This window comes from Pituophis catenifer, unplaced genomic scaffold (assembly GCF_029215685.1).
Source record: "Pituophis catenifer annectens isolate HBS135680 unplaced genomic scaffold, rPitCat1.0.hap2 SCAF_6, whole genome shotgun sequence".
Classification (NCBI taxonomy): domain Eukaryota; kingdom Metazoa; phylum Chordata; class Lepidosauria; order Squamata; family Colubridae; genus Pituophis; species Pituophis catenifer.
The window spans coordinates 95869222-95895875 of NW_027256886.1; the positions used below are offsets into that span (position 1 = coordinate 95869222).

Here is a 26654-nt window from a genome sequence, read left to right on the forward strand (position 1 = left end):
AGTTGTTAAGTGAATCACTGCAGATGTTAAGTTAGTAAACGGTTGTTAAATGAATCTGGTTTTCGCATTGACTTTGCTTGTCAGAAGGTTGCAAAAGGGGATTACGTGACCCCAGGACATGGTAACCATTATAAATATGAGTCAGTTGCCAAGTGTTGGAATTTTTTCTCTCTCTCTTCTTGCATGTGGTGACACCACTGGCAGATAGAGCCATCCTAAAAACATCTGTTCAGATTTTATGAGCTAAAATGAATAAAAATATTACAGCTGTATCAGAATTAAAGCAACAGCAGATTCTAGTAACCTCACTGTTTCAGCCCACTTCTGAATCATTCTAGGCTTTTTTTACACTCTGTTTTTTCTCATCCTCTTTTCCTCTTATTAAAGCCCTTTAAATAAAGAAGCCCAATGCAATTTTTACCTCTTTAAAAATGCATAAAGCATATTGATTATCTAATAGCACAAGAACTGTTGTAATATTACATTCGCAGCTTTTCAAATTAAAAGGGAAAATAGTTATTTGCATGATCATGCAAGCAGGTTTCTCTCAGGGTCCCCAGTTTAGCCATATACATTTCCTTGAATAATTTGGAGGCAGAAGAATTGAATTTATTTCCAATCTTAAGTAATTAGGCTCTCAAAAGTAGGTAATAATTAAAGATTTATTTGACTGATATTCTACCTCTATTCCTGATGCCCAAGGCAGCTTACAGCCTTCATATTTATCCCTACAACAGCAATCCTGTGAGGTAGGCTGGGCTGAGAGACTGGACTGATCCAAAGTCAGGAAACAAATTTCTACCATTAAGGGTTGATTTGATCCTAATACTTCATGGTCCCAGAACAGCACCTTAACATTAGTACACCATTCTACTTTCAATTCTCAGTATGTACAAAGAACTTTTATTTACAGAATTAAAAAGGCTATATAATGAATTGCAGTAGTAGTTACTTTTTAACAAAAATATTTTATAAAAACAATTTCTCATTAAAATATTTCGGCAAAAATGTTATTGTCTTATTCCTGAATGGTGGGTCTAGTATCTGCCTGATTTAACACATTTAGCTGTCACGTAAGGCAAGTTGGTAAGAGTACATATTCTGCCCATTGTTCATATAACAAAGAATCCTAATTGGTTAGTTATGCTGAGTTCTTTTCAAGAAGATTGTGTGCATATAATCCCAAAACTTCCCTTGATGAGTTTCATTATGATGAATCATAGCTGTGAGAGCTTCTCCTTGATCAAGACTCTGCCAGTAATCTTGAAGCCACATTTCTTTCCAGCTGAAACATATAGAACAAAAATATTCTTTATATTTTTTTGTCAGAATAAAGCATTATTTTGCAACTAAATGGGAAGATAAAAATGAAATAGGCTGTTACTCACTTGCCAAGCTCTTGGCCAAACATTTTGGTATTAATCTGGAACTTCATGAAATATTTATTTCTAAAGTTAAACCACATATTTGCTACAGAAATTAATAGCCTTGTTGAAAGAAAAATCTGTAAACAACTTTACTATATGTATTTGGATCAGGTAATGTAGAAGTGATTATAAATAAGCTATTACAGCTATGATCTCAAACCATTTTTGCATGCAGTAAAGATCAGTAAGACTAAATATGATAATTATAATGGTAATTGTTTCATCCTACGTATTTATGGTTACGTTGCCTCTACTGTATTATGCATCTAATCACCTGCCTATGTTTTGCAAACTTCAACATTTTAGGAGAAGCAGATTTAAGACAAGGAAACCTCCTCCTCTTTGTTTTCCTGACTTTATGGATGAAGTTGCTTTCAAAATCAAAATCCACTTTTCAGTAATTATGCAAAAGTAAATGAAATTGTCCCTCCCATTAAATTTGCAGTTTTAAATTTTATTAGCGCTTTTTGCTTATCATCAATTTCATATTCTAATACTGTCAAGTTTGTTTTCTTTGCACTATGAAGCGGTATATAAGTCTAAGTGCTATTGCTATATATAGCTTAAATGTAATTATTAAAAGTGGTATATTTTTTCTTGCCTAGTGCCCCAATGAAATTATTATTTTTATTCAAGGGTTGGGTGTCACACAGATGCATGTTATTGTTTTAGGACCAGGTGGTCATGGTATTGCATATCTTGAGAACTCTTATTTTAACTAGTGGAGACTGCCATATGAGAGACAAATGTTGTAGCATGTTAAGTGCTTCATATTCTTCTATTAAAAGCACAAAAACTGGGATTGGTTGAAAAGCTGGCATTCCATAGTTACATTCTATAGTCTGCAATACTATTTGATGTCTGCATTGAGAGAATGATCAGAACTACCCATTCTTTAAGCTTACTTTTTTATAGTGAGAATGTTAATTAAATAATTGTATTTAAAATTTAATTTAAATCTAGCCATTCAGTGTAATACTAGGTTGTCCTAAAATGGCTCTAGAGTACAATATATTTAATAATATAATCGGATCAAGTCTTTCCAGTCCAGTTTCACTAATATGCTGCAATTTTGCCACTAGCTACCATAAGAATGCATTCTGTAGTTTAGTAACTCAAAAGATAAAATTTAATTACAACACTGAATTAACTTTATATCCTTAATAATAAATGCAACTACCTGTCTCCATCAGGAATGTCTTCAATATTGCCATAACCAGGTGCTGGTGAAGGACATCCCATGTGTGTGGTCTGTGCGATATGAACTTCCGGAGCTCGTGATTTCCCATGAGTTTTTTTGTGGTCTCTCTCTGCATTAAGTCTTGCATTTTCTCGGTCGCAGACGAAGCACTCAAATCCATTTAGATAATTAGGTAGGGACATGTCATTTATCCCCCATTCACGTTTCCTCATGTTCTCAAGCAAGAACTGGTTTGTAATACCATGTGGACTCTTGTACTTTAGATATTTCAAATATTCGTCTGAGTTCCTGTCCAAAAAATCAATATATTCTGCAAGTTCTTTAGGGCTTCCAAAATCATCAATAAGAATAATGGAATGATCAGCAGGCATCCAGTCTCGTACAGATGGTGAACCTCGATATACAGGGATAGCCCCTACATGCATTGGCCTCCAAAGTTTCTCTGTCATATAATCAGGACATATGGCATTCTCCATAGCCAGGTGAAATTTGTATTTAGAAATAAAATTCATGAATTCAGAGTCCTCTGTAGTGGCTGTAGAAGTGTCCATCAATCTCATATTGGGAAGTTTTTGGTTGTTCAGGCATCTACCATAAGAGTCTACCTAGAATAGTGATGATAATGATCTGTTACATTTTTCCCCATCTTCTCTTCTCCCCCCCTGTCTCAGTGCATCTTTGCTATGAAAGAAGCAACTAGAGAATTTTAAATATTCTGTTTTTGTCTTTTTTCATTAATACCCTGTCATTAACCTGTTATGTGACAATAACCTGAGGGGGAAAAATCACATCTAGATAAACTAATCACTTCCTCAGATAAACTCTCTCCTAGTTATCTAACATACATTTGTGTGGGAAGTGCACCCAAAAGAAGACAATGCCAGGAACCCCAGAAACAGTGCAGAAAATAAAAACAGCCTTTTCTTTTAGCAGAGTAAAGACAGGGAGGCAAGGGCTCAGGAGATAATTGCAAGTCTGGGTATTACTAGAAATAACAAAGCAGATTAGGAAAATACTCAAACCCAAGCTAAAAATAACTCACCAAGGCAAAACCAGAATTTCCTTTTTCCTGCCCCCTGACAGGATTAACCCCCAGGATAGGAAAGACAAAGGTCCTGGGACAGGATTAACCCATTATGGCATGAAGACAGCTTCAACCAAAGGCACACATCAAAACCCATCAAACTGTAGGAGCTTCAAAGGAAAATCAAGTATAAGAAGGCATGGGTTTGCCTCCCAAATCTGCTTGCAAGCCAGGAACTTGAGTTGTGTCTGCTTCTTGCCTTCCTACATTACAAGAATTCCGCTTTCTGACAGCTGGCTTCTGAATCCATTTCTTCTCAGAGTCTATGGCGTGTCCCACCTGGGAACGAACCCAGGAGTTTTTCTTCCAACACTTGACACTCAAAGTTCAAAATATAATAATGGCAAAATAGGAACTCATCAAAAAATGTGCTAAACTGATTACCGTAACTATTGGTAAGACCATCAGCTTAACCCGAACAAGCTTTATTCAGCAACTTGTCAGGATTCTCTCAACCAAGAGCAACTAACAGACTTACCTAACTACATGTCTCTGTCTATCTAGCATGTATCAATATCATATCTCATGCTTTTCACATGAAGTAATTTCCAAAAGCAGGTTTCACACACATGGGAGGAAATTTCAGTAAACTTTATTGAATGTCCTTTTAATCTACGCAGAACCACACAGTTGCACTGTGACTTGCATGCAAATTGTAAGACATAACTTCTACAATATAAATGATTATAAAGAGGATAAGCAGATGTAAGCTGCTGAGTTCCAAAACAAAAGATTATTGGTGAAAAAGTGAGAAAGCAGGGTAGTATGGTTAAACAATCTACAGGACCTAATTAATATTTGGATAGAAAACCACCAGGAAATCCTAGTAACTTGGAAACATGGACATATCCATGTAGACACGAGTCACTGAGATCAAACTCAAGTGATTATAAGCCAGTAGTCTGGCAAAGAAAAACACTTTATCTATTTAGAGTAAATCTGTTTTTTAATGTCACAGAAAAAAACGTAAGCAAGTTATTTAGCAAAAGGCATTTAAAATGCCAATTTGCGTAGTGGCTGAAGTGCTGGACTAGGAACTTTCAGCCTAGTTCCTGGAGGGAGAGCCAGCTTCCAATCCCTGGAAGACGTTGCTCTTTCTGCTAACTAAACCTCACAGGGTTTTTGCGAGAAGAAATAAGTACAAGGAACGAAAGGTTGCTGTAAAGCTAATAAATAAAATGCCACCAACTTTGTTCTAGCTTTGTTATCAAACAAGGAAACGTTCAATAAGCAATATTCCCACTAGATTACCAGAATGCCTGCGAATCCCTCCTTGAGCGCAGCTTCGCACTAAGGGCAACGCTGGAGCCGGCATCAAAATATTCCAATTCCGGCGGCGGCTCCGCGCCTGCCCCACAGCCTGGCTAGTCTTCGTCTCTTGTGAATCGACCCCCAGCCCTCTTCCCCACCTTTGCGCTCCCGATTTCAGCGCCGGCTGGGGCTCCAGCTCCTGCCTTCCCCTTCCCCAAGTGCCCCGGGGCCCGTCCGAGCCCAGCGCCGCCCCGCGCCGGAGCCCTCTTACCTGGATGTGCTTCATGAGCTCCCGCACGTATCGGTCGCGGTCGGCGGGGACGTCGCAGTGCGACTGCAGGTAGAGCAGCGGGGCCAGCCCCTGGCTGCGCAGGCGGTCCTTCTCGGGCAGGCCGCGCGGCGGTGGGCGGCGCAGGTAGGCCAGGTCGGGCAGCCACTGGAGGCTGAGCGGGAAGTCGGACTGGCGGCGGAAGGTGGCGGTGTGGTTGAAGAGGCGGATGCCGGCGCCGTGCGAGAGCAGGTAGTTGTTCATGGGCGACTCCTCGTGGAAGAGGGCCCAGGTCTGGTGGGGCAGCCGCGGCAGCGGGGCCTCGTAGGCCCGGAAGTCCGTGCCGTAGAAGAGCAGCGACCGGGTCCGACGGTGCGCTCGCACGCGGCGGTCCTTGGTGACCAAGCAGGAGCCCCGCGGGCAGTCGATGCGCGCCGTCTCGCCGGGGAAGTGCGGGAAGAGGCCGCCGCTCCACCATAACAGGATGGGCAGCTCCCGGTTGGCGCGGCGGTCGCGGTTCCCAGGCCCGCGGAAGGACGGCGCGGCAGCCACCGCCAGCCCGGCGTGCAGCTGCGCCGGCTGAAAGAAACGGGCCGCGGCGTCGGCGTCTCCCAACTCCTCCGAGGCCTCCCAAGGCCCCGGGGGGACTTCCGTGCCGCCGCTTCCCGCGTGCAGCGGGGCCAAGCAGCAGCACCAAGCGGCGAGCTGGGCCAGCCGGAGGAAAGCCATGGCCGCTTCGCCTCAGCGCGCCCCGGGGCGGCCGTCGTCTCCGGGGCGGGTCGCCGGCGGGGTGACATTTCCCCGCTCCGCCCCGGCGGGGAGAGAAGCGGACAGGGGGCTTCCGCGCCCGCTTCTTTCTTGGCGCTAAGGAGGCTCCTCCGTCCGGGTGTTCTCCCTTCAAATACGGCCAAGCGAGGCAGCGGTTCTGGGCCGGGCCCAAGGATTCCGGGAACCCCTTTGTCTCGCTGCCCTGGGTAGTCTTGGGCCGGCCGGCCCAAATCTTAAGGGAAAAGGCAAGAACAGTCAGAGATACAGAAAATCGCTCGGGTTTTTTTTTTTTTTTTTTTTTGGGGGGGGCGCAGCCTTAAACGTTGAGCAGCTAAATTTTGCTTACTTTCCAATATGTCGACGAAGAGTCAGTTCGTTAGCAGGGGGAAAAGCATATCGTGCAATCCTGATTGGCAGCCTTTTCTGCGTAATAAAATATCTGATTATCTTCGTATATTGATAATGTAATTCAATCCAGCACTAACATCTTTAAACAGAAACAGAGCTGAAGCAGCTTCTTGGATGAGAAGGAAAACGTCTTCAAAGAAAAACCAGAAAGTCCAGTTGCCTCTTGGAAAAAGCAGCTGTTCACAAAAGTGTTATTCACTATTAAGATTTGAGAATTAAGAAATATTTAAGATTTAACAACAACAAAACCATTGTTTTGTTCTATGGGATATTACAACTCAAATAAACAGTATCCACTCTGTGTAGAAAAATACTGCAGATTTGGAATCCTACGCCAAAGCATCCAAATGATATCAAAAGGTATTTTAATGGGACCATAAAACTTGATTGGCGGTAAACTGATCCAAAATGCAGTATCTGTCTTAGTCCATGAACTTAAAAAAGATTTACAGTATGATAAATAATGCCTAGGTCAGATGATCAGAACTATGATTTTAGGTGGTTTTTAATTATATTGATTTTTTTTTGGTCTTTATTACTGTAATTCTCAAGAAGTCTTGCAATTGTGGCAGGCAGAAATTAAATAGAAAAAACAAAAGTTTCTAGAGAACCTGAATCAAAATGAAAGTTTTGTTCTAGTATTTGCCAGCTATACCTTGCAGTCATAATGGTCAACATTATGACTGCAAGGTATGACCCAGGGGTCAGCAACCTGCGGCTCTGGAGCCGCATGTGACTCTTTCACCTCTCTGCTGCAGCTCCCTGTCACTCAAAATATGCGGCACAACTGCCAATGTGCAATACCCGTTGATTTATTGAGGTTTTCAACCCCTGGTAGGCCAACCATGGATAAAAGAAAAGTTTCAGAAGAAAACAAGATTTAATTCAACTATATATGCTAGTTTTGTGGCCGCTCAATAAATAGTCATTTTCTCCGGCTAAGATAGAAAGAATGTAAGACGGAAGGATTTACAGCGTTCTACAGAGTTGGGGAGAAAAAAATTATCTAGACAGGCTTCCAACCAGCCCAGCTTCCTCTCAACCCCACAAACAGTAATAGAAAATAAATGCCCACAGTTGTTAACTGCATTTCTTTTTAAATTTTGTTTTAAATAAAGTTAATTTTTGGAATCTTGTCTCTGATCCTTATTTATGTGCCCATATTAGCATGCCATCCATGGTTCAAAGGAATCCATGTTGTTTCTTCTCCATGTTTTCACTCCACAAGAAAGCTTGTGGAGTGAATTTCTATTATGTTGCATTTTTTTTGCAGTAATCATGATTTAGTGCCTACATGGAGCTATATCAGTGTTCTACAATTACTGCATTACTTTTTGGTTGGAAAGAATAACAAAAATTACAACTATTATTTCTTCCATCTCAAACTGAATGAGAGTACAAATTGTTTTAAGAAACAATCTTTCCATCCAGTAACACAGACCTGTTAAGAATATGCAATAACACAAAAATAGAAATATATTTTAAGAAATTCAATATAATGTATTCTAGATCACAGTATAAAAGTTCAATTTTACAGTAAAATTATCTTAGTCATGAAGAAAGGTAATTTAGCTTTAGGAAGGGATATTGTATTTCAAAATAGTGCTAGCATACTTTGCCTTTTCATACGATCACTAGTTTTTCTCAGCAAGCACTAATGAAAAATTAGGTTCATAGATTAGAAAATGAAATGCTTTTGCAGATAAGAACAAGTTTATAAGTATCTGATAGAATATTGTTGTAGACCATTGCAAATTATAGTTTATTTGCCATTGTGGAGCTTGGTAGAGTCAACCTGCAAGCCAGTTCATTCCCCTCCAAAGTACAGGTCTTGGAAAAAATAATCAGTATTTATTTGCTAACAATGACATAAAATACATCTTTATATAATTTTTTACAAATTAAAAGATGAATTGAAAAAAAGTGAAAATACACTTAACTTTTTAAAATTTAAATTCTAGAAATTAGAATTCTGGAAGTTTCATTGTTGATTGTTGTTTTGGAGATGGATGTTGTTTATTTGTTTCAGAGATTTCCAAATTTTGGTTGGGATAATATATTTGGCAAGAAGGAGAAGGGCAATCTTAAGCACACCTGAAATCTTTATGAATCTTTTGGAAAAACTCCTTGAGAGCGAATTGTGTACATTTTTTCGCTATGGGATGAAAGGGAAAGCTGCAATAGATCAAACAAAATATTTGCAATTTCTCTCTCTCTCTCTCTCTCTCGCACGCACACACATACACAAAATAGATCATGGGATATGAAACTGTACTCCCTGAATATTTAATCATTCATGTACATAAAACTTTCGATTTCAAATATTCAATCTCAACCCACAATTTGCCTAGGAAAGCTTCCCTTCTCTCCCCCCACCCTTTCTCAAAATTCCATGTTCCTATTCTCTTAATACATCCTGAACACTGCAAGACAATCTAAGCGTAGCCTTTTTTAAAAAAATAAGTAATCTCCTTCTACAAATTAATGAGCCTTTATATTGAGTATGTGAAATGTATTTCATTTTTCTATCAGAACTCCTTTGGCCTATTTGAAGCCAGAGTAATTGTTTATCAATGGAAAGATTGCCTATCAAGTAGGCCAACTTTATGTCTGAGCTTGAAGACTAAATTCAGTTATGACTATCCAACACTTAACGAACCAGTTTGTTATTTTACCAATGACCAAAATTATTTGGAGCTATTAAGAGCCTGAACATCAGTGGCATGATTTGAACTTTACGTTATGAGCATTTCTTCCCTATAGAGATCTCAGATACTTCAGTGGATACAACTCAAGCTAGCCATCTCCAAGCATATTTCTATGCCACTTTTTGACATCTTGTTAAAAAACATTTCTTTTAAAGGAGAAATCATGGTCATCTTCTTCAAGATACTTAATTAAAACCTAGCATGTGAATAGGAAAAAAAAAAGAGACAAAACAAGATACTGGCAAAAAGATGCTTCTTTTCTCAAAGGAGTGATGGCAATACCAGTTCACACCAACCAAAGACAGATTTGACTTTCCTAGAGACAGGACCTGCTTGTTTCCATTTACTTATTTCAAGGCAAATTTGTGTAGCAACACAATTACAGAGTAAAGGCATGTCAATTTTTCCCCCAGCTCAAAATTTGGGATCTTTTTAAAAAGACACCATTTTATAATTTGATTACAGTATATTGCATCCTCAAATTTTAAGAAGTTACCACCCTATCTGACATCCACTTCCCAACTGGGTAGAGCCGACCACCCATCTTTCCCTATTTGGCTCATTTTCTTTTCATAAAAGACTATCACATACACAAACTTTGCATCACCATCTAATTTTGGAGAACAATTGCTTTTTCTTCTGATGCAGAATCACGTACATTAACTCAAAGGAACTCGGGGGACAGTAGATTTCTGCCAATCTCAGTAAGTGACGTAGGTTTAGGACCCAGAATCAAAGAGTGTTTTTCATCACCCTATGTAGATGTTTTGATTGTTCATGTCTCTCTCAAAGGTTTTGGGAGATGCTGAAACTTTATGAAGTATATTAAAATTATGGAATTATACAGGTTTTTCTATAGTCCTTCCAAAAGGAGATAGGGTCGCTTACGAGGCAGTCAGTGAACCTATAGATGTGAAGTGCTGGCATCCAGCATCATTCTGACTCTAGCTCAGCAACTGGCGAATTTCTTTGTGCATGTGACAGAGGAAGTCCACATATGAAGCCCCCCCATTCATGCTCTTATCTTCCACCAAGAAGTGTTTGAACAGCAGATCTAGTTTGTCTTCCTGCTTCACAATGATGAACTGAAAGCAAAAAAAAAAAAAGGTACACAATTTGCAAATAAGTCTTTTGCCATCTGAATTTAATGTAGCCACATTCTGACAGTGAAAGCAACGGAACAATCCATGCCCAGGTTTGAACCACCACAAGCCCATTTAAGACGACTACTGTTTCTTTTAAGGCATTCAAATCAGATTTTTAATGCCTGGGAATTGTAAAAGACAATCAAAAATGATTGTCTTTTACAATTCCCAGGCATTAAAAATCTGATTTGAATTTTTGTTATAATCATAAAATCAAAACCAGTTACCTTCATGTAGCGTGATCTTTGAGCCTGGAATATATCAATAGTGGATCGCACTCTTTTTGAAAAGGGATTATCCAAAACTGGTAATGTGCACTGTAACAAAGTTATGGTGTATCAGATCAAGGACCATTTAAAATCATTTATTAAATGAATTTTAAAAACATAGGTGACATCAGTTACATTACACAAATCATATTAATCACAAAGTGTGAAGATGCTTGAAACAGTGTTGAATGTTTCACAATATTGAAAATGAAGGAGAAGAACAGCAGAGCCTTAGTAAAGTCTAATATTTCCTCAATGCTGGCTTTTCATTCCCTTGATCATGATCCTGCCAAAATGTTATTATTCATTAGAAAACGGAGATATCCAAGGTCAGATATGACATATACTTAAAATTAAGGCAATTTTCTCTTTATCCAATCCTAACTTACCATAGAGCTGTTGATCTGACTGAAAGATGAGACTCCAAAGAGGTTTTGGATCAGCCCCTGTTGAACGTTTACTCCTACCCACAAAAATATATTCAGGCCATTTTCTAGTAGGTATATGTCACCCTTGGAGAGACGTTCTTCTGAGTTTCTGATCGCTATTGGTAAGGAGTCGCTGCTATAATCTATTTTAGTCTGTAGGACAGAATTTGCAATATACATTACACATACTTTTTTTTATTTTTTACACTGAATATTCTACATAAATTCAGATGCAAAACACAAAATGATTATTTGTCGGCTGTGCCTGATTTGGTTTGGCACCTCACAGGCATCCTGCCATCAAAGGCTGGCGGGGGGGGGGGGGAAGGGAGGATGGATGAAAGGATAATAAAGCTGTATGTGTACGTGATGGGAAATTGGGAGGGGGGGAATGACATGGCAGACAGATCCTGTTTGTACTAACATCCCACGACCAGGCACCCTGAGAAAATGTGGATTACCCCCAAGCATCTCAGTGTTCTCAAAACATCTTGGCGAGCTCTGGTTGATTGGAAAGGGACTAGTCATGGGTGTGTGTGTATGTGTGCGTGATGGGCTGTTGGTGAACCTTTTTTGTGTCTTGCAAGGTGCAGAATTCAGAGCTGGTTTGACTTTACTGCAACCAACACCATTTGTGACCAAATGGAGTTGTGGGTCTTTCTTTCCTAAGGGATCAGATTGGGGCAGGTCTGTCATTATTTGACTATCTAATATATTCCAAGGGATATGCGTAATTCTAATTTTCTTAACTCTGGACTCCAGTTTACCTCATGATCGTACTCTCTAAGGAAATATTATTTAGAACTACATCATGAGGCATTCATTTAAATTTATATTAAATGCCAATCAAGTATAATTTACATTTTGGTATAATTATACTACATAAAATGTTTTGTGTTTTTTTTAAAAAAGAATGTTGTCATAGAACAACTTGTGCTGCTTATATAACAAATCTATAAAGAAATATTAGCATAAAAATGTCATTAGCCTCTTTGTGGACCATGTTTTTCAGTATTTTAAATTTTGATGCTCCTCTGTGAATGTCAAATGTTAGTTTAAAATATTTTTTCAAGAATATTCATCATAGGTGAGGTCAAGTTGCCAACTAGGGAAATAGTATATTCTGCCATTTGGCAAATAATTTGAATGAGAAATTTCCAAAATAACAGAAACAGTAAACAGCAATTTTCCCACATGTGTACTACCCTACCAAACAAAAGTCCTATTTAATTACATTAGTTTTTAGTTGAGTCTATACTTCAGACTTAGACAATTAAAACCCATCTATATTTAGAAGTACTCACCAGTGGTAACAGTCTAGGATAAAAGAAAACATGAGTTTCTGCAACATCCATAGAGCTGATTAGCTGGCGGATGTAGGAGCGATCATCAGTGGTGACCTCGGACCCAGGCTGGAGCACATCACTTTTCAAAACACAGTTCAAATATACAGGGAGAAGTTTCATGCATTCAGGAAGAATCAGCTAAAAGTGACAAGAAATTTTAAAAAATCATTCTTAGGGCAGGAAAACGTCAGTATATTAGTTTTAGTTTTGTACAACTTCATCCTCACCACTCATTTTGGCTTCAATGAAAAAAAAAAGATAATATTCAATTAAATTCTAGCCTTGCAATTTATCTGAGACTGCAACTATTTCATAAGTCTGTATTTAGATACAGAGTCCTCCACTTATAACCATTCATTTTAGCAACCATTCGCAGTTACAATGGCATTGAAAAAAGTGACTTATGACCATTTTTCACACTTATGATTATAGCAACATCCCCATGATCACGTGATCAAAATTTGGATGCTTGCAACTGGTTCATATTTATGACAGTTGCAATGTCCCGGGGTGATGTGATCAGATTTTTCAACCTTCCGACAAGCAAAGTCAATGGGGAAGCCAGATTCACTTAACAGCTGTGCGATTAACTTAACAACTAGAATTCAGTCTCCTGTTTTCTATTCTGATGCCTTAACTAAATCAGCTCTCTTGAACCATACAATATACAATATTCCAACCACAGACAAGCACTTTCAACTACTATGAGAATACCCCTTACAGTTCCAGCTTTGGTAATTGGGGAGATACAACTGTGGAAATGTATGCTTTGGGTATTTCTGAATTACTGTTTTCTGCAATTTAATGCTTGCATGGTGAGTAGGCTGTGCAAAACAAACAGGCAATGGCCGCAAACCATGCTTTATTAAAACCCATCCATGTATGAACACTTTTTCAAATATTTCCGTAATTGAGAATCTGCATGGTGTAATGATTAAGGTATTAGACTGGCTCTGAAAAGACCTTCAGCCGGGGCCAATCATTCTGCTTCAGCCCAACCCACCACCAGTGTTAAGAGTGCCAGGCAAAAAAAAACAAAAAACCCACCCCCCACCCCCGATCTACACACAGTAGTTCCAAATTACTGTTTCCTGCTAAATCCTATGCACAGGAATCTTCTCAGACTCAGCACCTGGGTAAGCTAGATAAAGTTTAACAGCATTCCAGGGTGGTTGCTAGGGTCTCTAAACTAATCCTTCATTTAATTCCTCCTCCTGGCTCTGCTGCTCTCTTTCCTACATAGAGTTAGCGTTAGTAGAAAAAGTAGGGAAGGGAATGCTGTTTACCCTACCTTGACCTTCTGTAGGAAAAATGGGACATAAATACAATGATCAAATGCAGTATGATATGAATACTGTCCTAAGTGTTTGTATGTACCACTGCAGGAGAAACCAGAATATCATAAGGACTTTTGTTGATTAAACAATATATTCAGGTAGTCCTCAACTTACAACTGGACACTTAGTGACTGTTTGAAATTCTGACAGATCTCCTCCCCAAAGCTACTTATTTGAAGTTTTAATGGCTAGCCCCGCCCCCTTGATAACAGCTGATAACATCTGCATTTTGAGTGCTCAGCAACTCGCCTGCATTTACGGCTGTTTGCTGTGTCCTGTGGTCATTTGACCATGATTTTTTTACTTTTTTTTTTTTTTGCCAAAAACTGGGCATTTATTTTTGGTTTCTGGCAAAATAAAACTCATTGTAGATTTGCTTAAAAACTGCCATGTTCTCTTTATAACTGGCTTTTGCTTAATGACCATGGTGATTCAATTAACAACTTTCATAAAAAAGATTATAAAATTAGGTGCAGTCATGCACCTAATTAGGTGCTTAACAATTGACATGAAGTAGGGCCAATCTCAGTGCCCTGATTCAGGATTAGTATCCATCACCAAGTTGCAGGAGTTACCTGTCCAGCAGAAGAAGGGCTAGCACAGTTTTTTCGATAGCATGCTAAGATCTGGGCACACTGATTGATCAATGTATCTCTCACGGTTTTGACTGGATTGTTCAGTACTCCACGATACGCTTCAGGAAAAAAAAGTTCCTGATTAGAAAAGCAGTTAGCTAAGCTATTCATCTGTTAAAGGAAATTATTAATATTGAGTCATTGGATACGAAATAGGCAGCAAATAAATTTTATAATAAATAAATAAATAAATCGATAAAATAATAAGGGCAACCAGTTATTTTCACACTGATGTTCACTGCCAGTGTGCTCTCTTATCTCTTAAAATCAATTATTTATTTACAACTCTATCTGCAGCACTGGAAGAATCCAGGAAGTTTTTTTCTTGCAGCCTGTCACTAAAAGCTTTTTGTGCTCTCAAAAACCAAGGTTTCCTTCCTATGAAACAATTACAAGATTGTCCTTACCAAATTTAGCCAAAAAGTTGATAAGTGTGTCTGTCTCACAGTTCCTATAAAGATCAGCCAGCTGTGTGCAGCAGTTCAGGGAGAGATTGTGAATGCGCAGACGCCTCTGTCCTGCACAACTGGTATATAATACAGCACACTACATGAGAGAGATTTATAAACAGAACTGTTAAAATGTGTACATCAAAGATTTCAGTCAACTCCTAGCTTCCCATTACTTTCTATGGATAGTACTGCTTTTATGAACAAACATTAGATGCCCCTGGATTGAACTCTCAATTCAATTCAATTCAATTCAATTCTTTATTGGGCAAGTGTGATTGGACACACAAGGAATTTGTCTTTGGTGCATATGCTCTCAGTGTAGAGGCATAGTGGGAGGGCATAGAACCAGGAAAAAGAGAGCCTAAGATCTTAAATTTACCCACTGAATGGATCATTGTTAGCCCTTCACACCTGTCCACCAAGAAAAAGTGTGAATTCTGTGCTAAATAAAGTTGATTGCCATTCGACTATACAAAAGTCTTCTTCCCCGAGAACCACTGCCTGCATACCCAACAGCATCCCTTACACAGGAATTACCTGAAGCAAGGCCCCACTTTCTTCTCTTAGCTTGTCATCATGTTTAAATTCCACAGTGATTGTTTTGTCACAGTCTAAGCCTGCTAATTCCACATCTGTTGTATTGCTCATACAGAAAGCTCCAAAGAAGTCTGTTGCTCGAATACCTAGAGAACGAACAAAAAAAACCTTATCCAAGATGAAATCTTTTAAGGACTGGGTGGTGGAGAATTCAGCAATTCTCACTGAACAAATTTTTGGGACGATTCGAGGCATCAGATAGTACCCCTGCAAGGAAAGGTATGCTCCTAAGCACTGATGAGCAAGTGCTTGGCTTTGATGTTACCTCTGTCTGGAGGACATTGAGGAAAGTTAACATTTGGAAAGTGGCAGGCCCAGATAATATCCTTGGGCGAGTTCTTAGGGAGTGTGCAGATGACTTGGCTTGTGTTCTTACAGATATTTTCAATCTTTCATTGCAGCAGGCCTTCCTATTTTAAGACTGCAATTGTTTTGCCAGTGCCTAAGAAGTTTATGGGCCTTAATGATTATCTTTAGGTTGCACTTACGTCCATAATTATGGAATGTTTTGAAAGGCTGATAAAGGATTTTATTGTATCTAGTCACAGAGAATGCTAATTCCTCCACTCAGTTTGACAGAAAAATGACAATAAAGGTTATCTTATCTTTTAACTTAGCTTGACTTATAGACTTAAGTCAGTCCAGAATTTAAGCAAAGGTGAGCGGCAGGACCACTATAGGGAAAGTCTGCAAAGTCTGCAGTTAAACCTTAGGTGTTCTCATTCACTGTAATGGTATGTGGGAATGACCTTGGGAATGACAGGAGGAAGAGACAGAGCCTAGGCAATGGTCTGAAAAATGAAATCTGAGACTGAAGGAGGTGTGAGGGGGACGGTAGAGAAAGCATCTCAGAAGGGACCTTCCCTATTTTTCAGAAGAGCAAAAGTAAGGGAGGTGAGAGGCACTTGCAAAATTCTGTTCCTGTCACTTTACAATAAAGGTAGTATTAGTATTCATAATTGGTGTTTCTTGTCTGGATCACTTCAAGGGGCTGATTCAGTATTTACTGATTAGATATATGTTTTTGATATATAGATATGTGCTTACCTGTGCTAGTACGTACTCTCATCACAGCATCAAATCCAATTTCTTTTTGAACATCTTTACGTAAATCATTCAAGAAGCGTTCCTGATCTGTTTCCACCTAAAATACACAATCAACATACATCACATGGTTGACACACAGGTGATTTGTAACAGACCCTGAATAGCATTCCAACTAAGACCACTGTCTTGTACATCCAGTTTATGTAGGATCTAAACTCTAAATCACTTAGAAACTCAGAGAACACATTGTTGCTTTAAAAAAGAATCATCTGCAATATACACTGTAGTCTACAAGTCCAGAACTTTTATTTTTTCACTGCAAGGTGCCTAAACCACAGAAATCCACCTGAACAATTCAAAATTATGCTGTGAAGAATAATCAACTTCACCGTTCTTTACTTTTTAAACTTATGTAGAAGTCAAGTGTATACCGATCTCCTATTGAACTAACTTGAGCTAGTACTGATTCTACCTGGCTCCTGAAATACCATATTTTTCGGAGTATAAGACGCACCTATCTTTTTTGGTGAGAAAAAGAAGAAAAATAAATCTGCCTCTGTCTCTGAGCAATTTTGCCTTGTTGCAGCAAACAGCAAACTTTACTTTCATTTTCGTTTTTAGCATAGCTTGATTAGCACAAGGAAAAAAAACTCTGCTCCAGCAATTTACCTCTTTGCAGCAAGCAGCAGAGCCCTGCGCAAAACAGGTGAGAGCAAATCAGCTGAGAGTCGGGAGGCCGATGGAATCAACTTGTACTAATTAGCCTGTGCTGAAGCTGAAAGGAGCTGTTTTTTCTTGCTGTTTGCTTGCAAATAGGTAACTGCTGTGAGGCAGAGGCCAAAGGGTGGGGGCCAGTGGGTGGGCGGGGCTACATTCGGTGTATAAGTATAAATTTTCATCCCCTTTTAGGGGGGAAAAAAGTGCATCTTATACTCCGAAAAATATGATAGTTTTATTACTTGCCCTCTCTCCTTTGAGACCATAATTGCAGCCATAAAGTAATATAAATGAATAGATGTTAAAGCCAAGACAAATCATACCTGAAAATATGTGTATTTATAAATGGAGCCACCAGTCTGATATGGAACAACCCCCAAGGTAGCTACATCCAAATACTGATTTGGGAAAAGGAAAAGGTCCACACAGCAGCCTTGGGCCACACAATCCTTGGCTAAGTTGTTGTAGAAATTCGTTTGAGGCTGAAACAGAGTCTAAAGCAGATAAAAAGGGTAAACAGAAAACAGGATAAATATTGACCAATTTGGAAAATCCCATCTTAGAATTATCTCCTTTGTCCTAAACATGTGAGCAAAAATAAAAGTAAAACCAATTAGGTAATGTTATTTCCTGCCTATAAAAGCCAGGTGGTCTAGTGGTTAAAAGGCATCAAGCTAGAAAGTGGGAGATTGGGAGTTCTAGTCTCGCCTTAGGCATGAAAGCTGGTTGGGTGACCTTGGGCCAGTCACTCAATCCACCTCACAGGGTTGTTGTTGTGGGGAAAATAAGAGGAGGAAGGTGTGTTGGATATGTTTGAATGGATTATGTGTAAAAATAATAAAGGTGGTATACAAAAATAAATAAATAGAGCCTCATATTTCAAAATTACCATATTTGTTGGTTGAATTACAACTTGCATCAACAATCTCACAAATCATTTTTAGAAATTTCTTAAGAAAACTTTGCAAAACGATTTAATTTTTTTCTAATACAGTTTTTTCTTCCAGAATTTTTGTTGCTTTAATGGATAAGGAAGCCGCAATTATCTTCCAATAAGAAAAGCTTAGCATTTCTTTCTTTTTTTTTCTGAAAAGACTTACGTAGAATGATCTCTAGGCAAAAAAATGGAAGAGGGAGGTTACAGTGGAAATACCATCAAAATAGTAATTTATTATTTATTTTAATCATACTCTTTCAGAAAAAAATACAGTTTAAAAACAGCACTGAAATATGAATAAAATATTATGTTTCAAACTGAGTCTCACTGATTTACTAAGCTCAGGTCTTGGGCAAATAGATTATTTGCTGAAAACACAATAAAGAAGAAAATGATTGAAAAAAGGAACCAGATGGGCTTTCAAAGAGCAGAACTCAACGTGATATTCAAAGGACTGCAGTTCAAAAGGATGCATATATTTGCTATGACAATTAAGTCTTCTGAATGTTTATGTTACAATTTCTCTTCTTTGGTGTTCAATCCATGATTTATATATGACTGGGTTTCTTTATTTGGCTATGACAACTGAAGGAAGAAAAAGTTCTAAGATTTTCCTATCTCAGGAATTTCATTCAGCAAATTTTGTTTTTCTGTCTGTTGTGGTGAGGGGCTTTAATCAGTGAAGATTTCCTTCTCTGCTGGTTCCCTTTGGAATCCTGTTCCTCCCCTCAACCTTGAGGTAAGGAAGGTAAGGAGGCTCTCCTGGCCTTCCTGGGCTGCCATCTCATTTGAAGCTCCCAGAGGAACACTAGCAACCTGAAGACCCTCCCCCTCTTTTTCATTATATAATATTCAATTTTACCTATCCTTGCCCGCATTTTAATATTCTTATATTCAGATTTTGTTTTTCATTCGTTTGTAAACCACCCAGATTCCTTCTGTGAGGGAGATGAGCAATTTCTAAATAAGCCAACAAACCTGGTTCAGGTTGGGATGATGGACAGATCATTGCAATGGGAAGAGTTGGAAGGGGGCGGGGGGGGGCAAAAGGCACAAAGCAATTAAGGAGACATAAGAAATCATAATCAGACTTCCTCCCTTAGCCTACTTCTGTTGGAATATAATCCTTTACCTTTTCTTTATCAGTATTCATCAGTTTCTTGTCATCTCTGTTCTTCAGCTTTCCTGGAGCCTCTGCTATAGGCAGCGATGTGTGAAATATGAAAAGCTTGCCAGCACAGTCTGCAGCCTGTAAACAAACATGGAAGGGTCCTTGAAGTGACCATTTGAGACTCTTTGGTCCTTAAGAGCCCTTCTCCACGCCATCATTTATATTAAAATGTAAAAGGCTTTTCAATGAAAAGCAAATGTGGCTTTTCAAGTGACCCATCTTTTACAACTGGCACTTACATACTGATCTTATTCCCAACATGTTGCAAAAAAATAATTTTAAAAATCCAAATATCAATTTATGTGAAGTGCTTAACATTTTATCCATTTTGCTCAAGATCCTCTGCATTCACATTACAGATTTTTCTGCCTGATAAGTACTACCTAGAATTATATAAAATTCTATATGGTTCAGTTACCATATAATAAATAAACTGGATTCAGCATTTGATATAGAGTGCTGCTGTCTTGAGAAGTTTACAGAATACTCAAAAAAAGGAAGAGACTGAGAAAAATCAAGTCAAATTAAGCTGCTGAGGAGCATAAAAACTAACCTTTAGAGCTTCCATGCCAGCCTGAATCACTGGAGCAAACACTGTTTCTGTTTCTCTTGTATCAGCAAACATTTCTGGGATCTGATCCAATAGGCTGCAAAATGATGAAAATCAAAGTCAAAGTTTAGGCAAATCTCTAGCATCAGTGTTCAAGTTATTTCTTATCAATTAGCATAGATGCTTTATTCAAGCCAATTAGAACTTCTGGAGGGAAAAACCCATCTACTGTATTTTGGGAGTAAGGTAAGAGAGTCCTTGTGGATTTTACTCCACTAGTTGTTGCTGACTATAGGAGATTGTGCTCATCTCCGTTTCTATTAAGCCATTGCTATCCAAAGACATTTCCATGACATCACTGAGTGCTGTTACCTTCCTACCAAAGTGGTACCTATTTATCTACTTGCACTTGTATGCTAGTTTGGCAGAAGCTGAAGCAAGGACGGGAGCTCACCACGTCATGTGGGGCTCAGGTCTTGAACCCAGACTGCTGGTTTTCCAGTCAACAAATCCAGCATTTTAACTGTCAGCCACCACGCTGCCCTATTTCTGGAGTAAGTCAAGTTTATTATATTTTTTGTATCTGCCTAATTTTGATCTACAGGGTAGAAGGCCATCACTTCAATATTTAAATTTGCACTTTTGGTCTATCAAAAAACTTCCTACTATAAAGCAGGGTAAAAAACAAGCATGGAAATAATTAAACAACTCAGAGTGTATAAGCAGGAACTGATCAAAAGCAGCAGTACTTTCCCACGATTGCTCTCTTCCTCCTCTTCCAATTCAGAGATTATTTACTTTTGCTTAATGGGATAACACTAAAGATGCCTTTAATTTTAAGAATAAATTCATGTTTTTCTCTCTCAATCCTATCCAACTTCAAGTTAACAGAGTACTCACTTTTTCTATAGTTCTAATAACCAGCGAAACAGTCCACTTTATGCAAAATGCTTATACCCCTTCCTGTTAATTCAGTTGAAAACAACTGATTTAACAAATCAGAAGGCACTAGCGCAGCAAATGTGAACAACAACAAAATGGTCATATTTCTAGCAAAAACTTAATTAAAAAAAAACCCCCCCACACTCAAAATGAGTGTGATTCTTAAACCTGGAGAGAAAATGACAGCACATTCTAGAAGAATGCCTATTCCTTGTGGGTGGAAGAACTGGGAGCGTCAATTCTGCCCCCTCTATAGGGAGTCACAAACTCATAATAATTACATGATTAAATATCTTGGAAATTCTGATCTCTTTTATGTACAGCTAATATTGTCAAATCAGTATGATTCATACATAGCAAAGTTTTGTTACACTGTCTGTAAAATTAGGCAAACCTTGATCGCCCACTGATGATTTCATCATCAATGGTAATATATTACTATGCTCCGATCTGTTCAGTTATGTCCAGTTTTGCTTTATTTTATTTTAATGTTTAATTTTTTGTGCAGATGTGCACTGTGCAATAAAGATTGATTGATTGATTGATTGATTAAATCAACTCAGCAAGCATATCTGAATGCTAAATTACTTCCTCAATTCAGATTTTTGTTCAGGAACAATGTTGTACATTGGTTTGAAGGACAAGAAATTAATTTAAATACCTATAGTAATTTGATCTCACCAGTTAAAAACAACAAAGCAATGTTTGATATTTTCAGCATTTCCAGTTATATGTGTTCCAGATAGTCCTTCCCTTCTTATGTTATGACAGATTTCCCCAGAGCTATTTATGACCTGTTTCTAAACTTAAAATGGCTGCACCACATGGTCATGTGATCACATTTTGGGTGCTTGGCAACTGGCTCACCTTTACGGCTGTTTGCAGTACCCCATGGCCACGCTTCCTCATGAAAGCCTTTTTGTGATGGCAATGCTCATTCTAATGATTGCTTACCTTGCCTGAGATGGCCTAGAACTCATTAAAAGCCTGGCACTTTCAGGTTACTAAGAACAATGAGAAGATACATATAACAGAATGTACAGGTAGTCCTCAACTTACAACCATTGCTTAGCAACTGTTCAAAGTTACAATGGCACTGGAAAAAGTGACTTATGACTGGTTCTTGCATTTGCAACTGTTGCAGTTTTCCCATGGTCATGTGATCAAAATTTGGGGACGTTTGCAACAGGCATGTATTTATGAGAGTTTCACTGTCCTGGGGTCACATGATCACCAGCCTCTGGTGATGCCAGCCTCTGATAAGCAAAGTCAATCAGGGAAGCTGAATTTACTTATGACTGCATTGTCACTTAACAAATGCAGTGATTTGCTTAACGACCATGACTAAAAGTTTGTTAAAAAGTGTGTGATTCACTTAGCAACTGACTTTCTTAGCAATAGAATTCTGGTCACAATTGTGGTCATAAATCAGGAATTACCTGCATCAATTTGCTAATGCTCATAGCATAGGTTGAGTTTTGCTTACCTGGTAAAAACTGTGCGAGACTCATTCACTTTCACAAGAAAACCATCAAGCAAAGGTACAAACATATCTGCTATATCCGAAACTACCATCATTTGCGGCTGTGCCAGGGAGCTCTTGACATTATAGAAGTGCAGAACTTTGTTGTACGTGACAAAACCCACCCGGATGGCTGATTCTTCCGTAGTTCCTTCTCTGTTAAAAAAAGATGATAAATATAGCAGGGGTCTCCAACCTTGGCAACTTTAAGACTTGTGGACTTCAAGTCCCAGAGTTCCTCAGACAGCAAAGCTTAAAGTTGCCAAGTTTGGAGATCTCTGAAATATAGCATAAAATGGGCTTGCAAAATCAAACTGAAAAGCAGAAAGACAACAGCATCAACAGATGATTGTACCCTAATATCTACTGACCAAATCCCAAGTTTGAGAATGCAGCTGGGAAGTCCTCTAATTTTATAGGATACTTAATTGACTGATTGGGCTGTTTCACTGAAATAGGTTGATTATAATCAAAGTTTATTATTAAAAATTAGTTCACTAGGACCACTATCTTATGTCAGCAGGTACCTGGGGAGGTAATCCAGGAGAGTCTTCAGTTCTTCACATATCAGCCTGACCAAGCCACTCCGTACTGCATTATATGACACATCAATCATGAAAATAAAAGCAGGAGGGTTGGGATATTTGTTATTCTGCAAGAAAGGAACACAAGCACAATTATTCATTGCACAGTACTGAGTCATTTTCCCATCATCATATGTCTTGAAAGAAACAAGCTTTAACAGTATTTCTGCCTGGACTAAAAGAAACTGCAAATGCAATTCTTACAGTTTTCCAGTACTGACTATTAGCATTATATCAGCATTTATCAACTTTGGCAACTTTAACATATTGTGAACCAACTCTCAGAATCCCCCCATATGATGGCCAGGAGAATTCTGGGAGTTGAAGTCCACCCATCTTAAAATTACCAAAGTAGAGAAACACTGCATTTTATCCTGACAGCCCTTTTATTTAAGGTGCTGGCCTCTAGATTCTGCAAATCTAATTTTATAAAAATAAGCCCCCTCCGACCCCCATAAGGGCTAATTCAAATTCATCAGAGCAATCCTTTGTGTTTCTTGGCATGTTGTAGCTGGTTCTCTTGTGTCTGGAACCTGAACTAGTTTCTACTGAGATTTACAATAATTTGATGAAAATTAGCCTCTCTGAAGGGATCTGTGGCTCCTTAAACCTTAAAGACAATTACTTATATCATAATTAATATTAATGATGGATGGTCTCTCTGCCCATTTAACTTGAGTGCAGCACTGGAAAGCCAATAGTGAGAAGTGGTGGCAAGGTTGAAAAAGTACAAAAGGAATGTTGGACACAACCCAGAAATAAAGGAAGAGTTCATTAGTAATTGACAGCTTAATCAGCCTACAAAAAGTCCAACAAGAAGATATTTATATTGTTCAGAGTTAATGTTAATGTTAATGTTATTTATATACCGCCCTTCTCCCGAAGGACTCGGGGCGGTGTACAGCCAATTTAAAAACATAAATATAAGACATCATTAAAAGTAATTAAAATCAATTAAACAGTTACGGCCAAAATTTAAAACCCCAAGTTAAAACTCCAATTTAAAAACCACTTAGATAGACAGCCCTGCCTGTCAGAACAGTAGGGTCTTAAGGGCACAGCGAAAAACCCGGAGGTTAGAGATTGTACGTATTTCCAGGGGCAATTCGTTCCAAAGGGCAGGAGCTCCCACTGAGAAGGCTCTCCTCCTGGGTATCGCCAGCCGGCATAATTTGGCCGACAGCACCCTGAGGAGTCCCTCTCTCTGGGAGGGAACTGGTCGGTGGGAGGCTATTGGTGGCAGAAGGCGGTTCCGTAAATACCCTGGTCCTATGCCATGGAGCGCTTTAAAGGTAGTAACCAACACCTTGAATTGTACCCGGAAGACCACTGGGAGCCAGTGCAGCTCACGCAGGAGGGGTGTTACATGGGCGCAACAAGTTGCGCCCATAACCACCCGCGCGGCCGCATTCTGGACCAGTTGGAGCCTCCGAGAGCTCTTCAAGGGGAGCCCCATGTAGAGAGCAGTAGTCCAGCCGGGAGGTGACAAGGGCATGAGTGACCGTGCGTAGGGCGTCCCGGTCTAGAAAGGGACGCAACTGGCGGATCAGGTGAACCTGATAAAAGTCCCCCCGGCCACAGCCGTCATGTGCTCTTCTAAAGACAGCTGTGCATCCAGGAGGACACCCAGATTGCGAGCCCTCTCTGTGGGGGGCAAAGATTCACCCCCAATAGTCAGCGATGGCACCAGCTGACTATACCGGGACGCCGGAAGCCACAGCCACTTGGTCTTGGAAGGGTTGAGTCTGAGCCTGTTTCTCCCCATCCAGACCCGCACGGCCTCCAGGCAGCATCAAGGGCATCATTGGGGTGGTCTGGGGTGGAGATGTACAGCTAAGTGTCATCAGCGTACTGGTGGACTCTCACCCCAAAACCACGGATGATCTCACCCAGCGGCTTCACATAAATGTTGAACAGAAGGGGCGAGAGGACCAACCCCTGCGGCACCCCCCAAGCAAGGCGCCTCGAGGTCGGCCTCTGCCCCCCTGCCAACACAAACTGTGAATGGTCGGAGAGGAAGGAGGAGAACCACTGCAAAACGGTGCCCCCTATTCCTAACCCCCTCAACCGCTGCAGCATGATACCATGGTCGATGGTATCAAAAGCTGCTGAGAGATCTAATAGGACCAGGACAGAGGAGCAACCCCTGTCCCGAGCCCTCCAGAGATCATCAACCAATGCGACCAATGCCGTTTCCGTGCTGTACCCCTGCCTGAAGCCCGACTGGTAAGGGTCTAGATCGACAGCTTCCTCCAGGTACTGGGGTAGCTGTCGTGCCACCACACTTTCAACAACCTTCGCTACAAAACGAAGATCGGAGACCGGACGATAGTTTGCTAATACAGCCGGGTCCAGGGATGGCTTGAGGAGGGGCCTCACCACCGCCTCTTTCAAGGCGGCGGGAAAGGCACCCTCATTCAAAGAAGCATTTATAATCCCCTGGAGCCAGCCTCGTGTAACCTCCCAGGAGGCCAGTACTAACCAGGAGGGACATGGGTCCAATAAGCACTAAGCCTTCCCAGAATCCTTCCCAGAATCCTGTCCACGTCCTCGGGAGTCACAGGGTCAAACTCTTCCCAGATAACATCCTCAAGACCAATCCCCGTCTCCCTCCCCGGACTCACCCAGTCGGAGTCCAAGCCTTCCCAAATCTGAGCGACTTTATCATGCAGGAATTGCACAAAATCCTCAGCTCGACCCTGCAAGGGATCTTCCCGCATTCCCCGCCAAAGAAGGGAGTGGGTCACCCTAAACAGAGTGGCTGGGCGGTTCTCTGTAGATGCGATAAGAGCGGAAAAATAGTTAGATTTTGCCGCTTTTATCGCCACTAGGTAAGTCTTGATATAAGACCTCACCTGTGTCCGGTCAGATTTGGATTGACTAGTCCTCCAGACGCTCTCTAAGCGTCTTTTCCGACGCTTCATCTCTCTCAGCTCCTCGGAGAACCAAGGAGCCAATTGAGATCGGCATCGGGTCAGAGGCCGCAAAGGCACGACGCGATCAAAGCTCCGGCGGCCGCACTATCCCAGGCGGCCACCACGTCTTTGGTCAAGTCATGTGCCAGGGTCTCAGGAAACGGCCCAAGCTCCATCAGGAACCTTTCAGGGTCCATCAGGCGCCTGGGACGTAACCATCTGGTCTCCCTGCGGTGGGGGGAAGCGGCTTAAGTCCAAGTGAAGGAGGGAATGATCTGTCCATGACAAGGGTTTGATGTCTAAGTCCCCTCTACCAAGATCATTCAACCACTGACCAGAGATGAAAATCAAGTCCAGAGTGTGTCCCCCTGTCCACCTTAACCAATGAATTTAACTTAATCCAGGGCTAAATATTCTGTCATTTTCCAAGGTTTTGTTCCTTGACCCTAATCCTGACAATAGTCAGGATTAATGAAATCTATATAATTCCTGCCTACTTGTTTGTGCTCTGACACCAACTGAAAAGGACTGAATGTTGACTTTCCCCAAGAATTTGTCATTTAGCCTACTGGTCTCTCACTGTAAATAAAATAAATAATAAATACAAGTAGAGATACCTTGCAGTAGTCAACAGTAGCTAGGTATTCATAGGAGCCCAGTGATAATTCAGGTCTGTCATAGTAGTCCACTCGCCTGCCTGTGTGATCCAAATGCTGGAAGTAATGAGATGGCACTGGGGGAAAAAAGAAGGGAGTAAATTTTTTTCTGCTTATTTTATTTCTTCTCCCTGTCAGACCAGGAATCTGTGAGTTTCAACTGTGAAGATGGCTCTTCAGAGTTCAGAGCAAGGGGAGCAAGTTTTTAGCCTTTATAAATGCTTCATGTAAGTTGACAACAATGCCATTTTACAATGTACTGAGTCCATCTTCTCTCCCTTGAGACTGC

General features: G+C 40.1%; 2 protein-coding genes across 4 annotated transcripts in view; both read right to left on the reverse strand.

Moving 5' to 3' along the window:
• Positions 1 to 642: 642 nt before the first annotated feature.
• FUT11 (fucosyltransferase 11) lies at positions 643 to 5960 on the reverse strand. Its single transcript, XM_070945333.1, has 3 exons — positions 5235 to 5960; positions 2608 to 3233; positions 643 to 1285 (listed from the first exon to the last, which is right to left on the reverse strand). Exons 1-3 carry the CDS (start codon positions 5958 to 5960, stop codon positions 1138 to 1140), a joined length of 1500 nt encoding a protein of 499 aa, XP_070801434.1. The 3' UTR covers positions 643 to 1137.
• Positions 5961 to 7884: 1924 nt separating this feature from the next.
• The window catches only part of SEC24C (SEC24 homolog C, COPII coat complex component), a 44075-nt gene continuing 25305 nt past the window's right edge, over positions 7885 to 26654 (reverse strand). For all 3 annotated transcript variants that reach the window (XM_070946490.1, XM_070946489.1, XM_070946488.1), the window contains 14 exons: positions 26327 to 26442; positions 22738 to 22862; positions 22175 to 22366; positions 19750 to 19843; positions 19158 to 19274; positions 17412 to 17582; positions 16372 to 16468; positions 15265 to 15410; positions 14683 to 14821; positions 14216 to 14334; positions 12262 to 12441; positions 10919 to 11110; positions 10488 to 10577; positions 7885 to 10200 (listed from right to left, as the gene is read on the reverse strand). In XM_070946490.1, the coding sequence (XP_070802591.1) occupies positions 10060 to 10200; positions 10488 to 10577; positions 10919 to 11110; positions 12262 to 12441; positions 14216 to 14334; positions 14683 to 14821; positions 15265 to 15410; positions 16372 to 16468; positions 17412 to 17582; positions 19158 to 19274; positions 19750 to 19843; positions 22175 to 22366; positions 22738 to 22862; positions 26327 to 26442 (1919 nt within the window). In that variant the 3' untranslated portion in view covers positions 7885 to 10059. The remainder of the gene's footprint in view (positions 10201 to 10487; positions 10578 to 10918; positions 11111 to 12261; positions 12442 to 14215; positions 14335 to 14682; positions 14822 to 15264; positions 15411 to 16371; positions 16469 to 17411; positions 17583 to 19157; positions 19275 to 19749; positions 19844 to 22174; positions 22367 to 22737; positions 22863 to 26326; positions 26443 to 26654) is intronic.

Coding starts and splice junctions, on each gene's coding strand:
- FUT11 (XM_070945333.1), bottom strand. CDS start 5,960: ATGGCTTTCCTCCGGCTGGCCCAGCTCGCCGCTTGGTGCTGCTGCTTG. Junction 3,234..5,234: donor AGCTCATGAAGCACATCCAG/GTAAGAGGGCTC, acceptor TCACTATTCTAG/GTAGACTCTTATGGTAGATG. Junction 1,286..2,607: donor GACATTCCTGATGGAGACAG/GTAGTTGCATTT, acceptor TATATGTTTCAG/CTGGAAAGAAATGTGGCTTC.